At 61.1% G+C, this 3,989-nt stretch overlaps 2 protein-coding genes across 2 annotated transcripts in view; both read left to right on the forward strand.

The window, feature by feature from the left end:
- Positions 1-1,720, forward strand: part of LOC102036103 (G protein-activated inward rectifier potassium channel 4-like) — a 3,916-nt gene extending 2,196 nt beyond the window's left edge. The window contains exons 2-3 of the mRNA XM_031062395.1: positions 6-795; positions 1,080-1,720. Of these exons, the coding sequence (XP_030918255.1) occupies positions 6-795; positions 1,080-1,423 (1,134 nt within the window). The 3' untranslated portion in view covers positions 1,424-1,720. The remainder of the gene's footprint in view (positions 1-5; positions 796-1,079) is intronic.
- A 1,004-nt stretch (positions 1,721-2,724) lies between these two features.
- Positions 2,725-3,989, forward strand: part of UBE4A (ubiquitination factor E4A) — a 9,869-nt gene continuing 8,604 nt past the window's right edge. The window contains 4 exon segments of the mRNA XM_005427532.2: positions 2,725-2,788; positions 2,939-3,103; positions 3,213-3,389; positions 3,550-3,662. Coding sequence (XP_005427589.1) covers positions 2,980-3,103; positions 3,213-3,389; positions 3,550-3,662 — 414 coding nt within the window. The 5' untranslated portion in view covers positions 2,725-2,788; positions 2,939-2,979.

The raw sequence follows: 3,989 nt of genomic DNA on the forward strand, positions 1-3,989 counted from the left end.
GGCAGCGGCAGCGCTACGTGACGAAAGTGGGCAAGTGCCAGGTGAATCTGGGCAACATCCAGGACAAGAAGAGGTTCCTCTCAGACATCTTCACCACCATCGTAGACCTCAAGTACCGCTGGTTCCTCTTCGTCTTCATGATGTGCTATGTCGTCACCTGGGTGGTCTTTGGCTTCATCTACTTCCTGGACGCCTGGGTGCGCGGCGATGTGTGGCACCAGGGCGATCCCGAGTGGCAGGCGTGCATCGAGAACGTCGACGGCTTCGTCTCAGCCCTGCTGCTCTCGGTGGAGAGCCAGCGGACCATCGGCTACGGCACACGGATGGTGACGGCCAACTGCGCCGAGGGCGTCATCCTGCTGATCGCCCAGTCCATCGTGGGCTCCATGATCGACGCCATGATGGTCGGCTGCATGTTCGTCAAGATCTCCCGGCCTAAGAAGCGCGCCCAGACCCTCATCTTCAGCAAGAACTGCGTCATCTCCCTCCGGGATGAGAAGCTCTGCCTGATGTTTCGTGTGGGGGACCTGCGGGAAAGCCACATGGTGGATGCCAAGATCCGGGCAAAGCTGATCAAGTCCCGCCAGACGGCCGAGGGGGAGTTCATCCCCCTGGAGCAGTCAGAGCTGAACCTGGGCTATGACACGGGCGAGGACCGTCTGTTCCTGGTGGAGCCCCAGATCATCTGCCACGTCATCAACCGCCACAGCCCTTTCTGGGACATGTCGGCCGAGTCACTGCGCCGGGAGCAGTTTGAAATCATCATCATCCTCGAAGGCATCGTGGAAGCCACAGGCAAGTGATCTCGGGGAGTCAGGGTGGAGAGGGGGGGCTCCCCTGGGCTCCTGGAGATGCTGGGCAAACCCAGGCCCAGGAGTGACATCTGAGCAAGAGAGGCTCGAGGTCCTGTGTGTCTCCAGCGGGCCATGGGTGATGCAGGGCTGGAAGCCCCTCGCTGTGGGTGATGCAGGGCTGGAAGCCCCTCGCTGTGGGTGAGGCAGGGCTGGAAGCCCCTCGCCCTGCAGGCTCAGGGGGCTCGTTGTGGCACCCGGCACAGCACAGCCCTGTTCTTGCCGCAGGAATGACGTGCCAAGCCCGCACCTCCTACACGGAGGACGAGATCCTCTGGGGATACCGCTTCGAGCCCTGCATGTCCCTGGAGAAAGGCGCCTTCCAGGTGGACTACAGCCGCTTTGAGATGACCTTTGAGGTGCAGACGCCAGCGGCCAGCGCCAAGGAGCTGCAGGAGCTGCGGGAGCTGGAGCAGCAGGAGCACTCCACGCTCAGCCTCTACTGGGACCAGCTGGTGCAGCCGTGCGCGCTGCCGGGGCCCGGCCAGGATTCCCTGCTGGGGATGGCTGTCCCTGCCAGCACAGCCCAGGGCGGCCTGGACGAGCCAGCGCAGCGGGACTGCCCTGCCTGAGCCCCCCGGGCCCGGTGCCCCACGCCAACAGTGCCATAGCCCACCCTGCTCTGTGGGGCTGAGCCCTCGCCCCCCCCGCTCCCCCAGCTGCAGCCTCAGGGCGTTCTTTCATTCTTTTTGTTAAGTTGTTCTTTTGTAAGGAATATGAGGCAGCGGGTGAGTAAAGGCTGTTCATGACAAAACCACCACACCGTCAGCTGCCTTTGTTCTGGGGGAGCCCTCGGGGTCTGGGCACGCAAGAGGCAGAGCCCAGAGCCCCCCAGTGCCATGGGCTCAGTCCTTCACCACCTCATGGACCCTGACACAGCCCCCAACACCCCAAACTGCCCCCAGTCCCTGCCTGACCTGGTGCCCCAGGAATCCCCCAGCAGGGAAACGCTGCACCGGCCTGGCGCTGCGAGAGGCTGGACACGGTGTAGTAGAATTAAATTAATATTGTTACAGGAATGACACCACTGGAGTCACCTGCAGCACTTGGCAGGGCAGTGCCTGGGCCTGAGCCAGGGCCCTGGACTGAAAAAAAAATCAATAAAATCTGTATATGCAGGGTCTGGCTGGGCTGAGGAGCCTCCCTGTAGTCCCCAGTCAGCTTTGGCTCAGGGGGTTGCAGAATAACCCCTTGTATTTAACCCCTTTTGTCCACCTTTGCCTTTCCTCTATCAGTCTACCTTTGTATCTCCCCATAGAGTCTTGGGCAGGGTATTTTCTGACCTCACCTCAAATCTGTCCTGCCCAGGAGGGTGCGAGGGGAGGGATGGAGCAGCTGGGAGGCCCTGGGGCCGAGCTCAGCCCAGCACAGAAGGGATGCATGGGGTGTAATATAAACACGTACGTCGGTGTCCCTACCCCACACCCCCTGCAGCCCCAAACCCCCTACAAACATAAAACTCCCTGCACAAGAAAAAGTTAAAAACACAAAAAGGCTGCAAACAAGTGTTTGTAGGTGCAAAGTTAATAAGGGTCAATATGCACGTTGATACAACATAAAATTGTGATTTGCCTATTAAGCAGTTGATTTACATATCATTAATATTCAAATACAGGCCACTGGGTAAATAACAAACACAAACTGGGTTATCACACACACGGTCGCGTTTCACAGCACGGGACACGCTCGAGTCCACCGAGCCGGACCGGCTTCATTCCCATTCCTGTCCCGTTCCCGTTCCCATTATTCCCATTCCCGTTCCCGTCCCCGCGAGGCCGCAGGTGTCGTTCCCCGCCCCGGCCGCCAGGAGTCGCTGCCGCTGCTCCCGCCCGAGCTACCTAAGTCCCGCCCCTCCCGTGCCTCACTTCCGGCGCGTCGCGGTGACGTCAATCGTTGTGCGACGCGGTGACGCGCTGAGCTCTCCGGCGGCGGCCGAGGTGGGAGCGGAGCGGGAGCGGGGCCGGGTTGGGGCCGGGTTGGCACCGGAGCGGGAGCGGGTTGGGACCAGAGACCCCGCACCGAGCGGGACGAGCCCGCCGCGACCGGAGGGGAGCGGGCCCGGGCCCTGACGGCGGCCCTCCCCGCAGCCTTGCCCCGGCTCACCCGTATGGCGCGGCCCTGAGGGGAGATGACCGACCAGGAGAACAACAACAGCATCTCCAGCAACCCCTTCGCCGCCCTCTTCGGCTCCGTCGCTGCCGCCAAGCACTTCGCCGCCATCCAGAAGCAGCAGCAGCTGCGGCAGCTGACAGGTGGGGAGGTCGAGGCTGGCGCTGGGGCCGGGGCTGGCCCCGGGGAGGGGGCGAGGCGGTCCGCTCGGACAGGGCTCTCCCCCGAGACGCTGCGGGCTCTGTCGTGCAGGCGAGGAGACGTCCATCAGCCAGGATGACTCCGACAACAGTGTCTCCGAGAGCCTGGACGACTGCGACTATTCGGTGGCCGAGATCAGCCGCTCGTTCCGCTCGCAGCGAGAGCTCTGCGAGCAGCTCAACATCAACCACATGATCCAGAGGATCTTCCTCATCACCTTGGACAACAGTGAGCCCGGGAAGCCCCGGTTTGGTGGGGTGTGGTGCATGCTGGGGCAGCTCTGACGTGGGAGGGGACATCTGGGAGGGGACAGCGCCGGGTGCTGGGGCTGTGCTGGGGACAGTCCTGCCTGCAGGTGGAACAGTACAGGTGCCTCTGGCCTTCCCAGGTGACCCCAGCATGAAGAGTGGGAATGGGATCCCAGCACGCTGTGTGTACCTGGAGGAGATGGCCGCAGACCTGGATGACCAGGACTGGCTGGACATGGACAATGTGGAGCAGGTGGGGATTGCCTGGGGCCATCTGCAGGCTTTGGCCACCAGATTGAGTTTGTTTCCTCAGAAAGTACATATGATATCCCACATCATTTACCAAAACCTGGCACCAAGCTGCCGCTTATTGTTTTGCTGGAAAAGTCCATGAGATTTTTGGGATACGAGACTGAGAAAAGTGTAGAATTTGGGGAATCCAGCCCTTCCTCCTGGAAGCTGCAGGAGTTCACTGCCCTGTGGGTCTGTGTGGGTGGGAAAGCGAAGAAAAACCAGAGAGCTCAATCAACAGAGGCCACACACACTCTTCTTCATTTGCAGCTGTATCAGTCATTCCTGC

The sequence above is a fragment of the Geospiza fortis genome, unplaced genomic scaffold (assembly GCF_000277835.1).
Source record: "Geospiza fortis unplaced genomic scaffold, GeoFor_1.0 scaffold183, whole genome shotgun sequence".
Lineage (NCBI taxonomy): Eukaryota > Metazoa > Chordata > Aves > Passeriformes > Thraupidae > Geospiza > Geospiza fortis.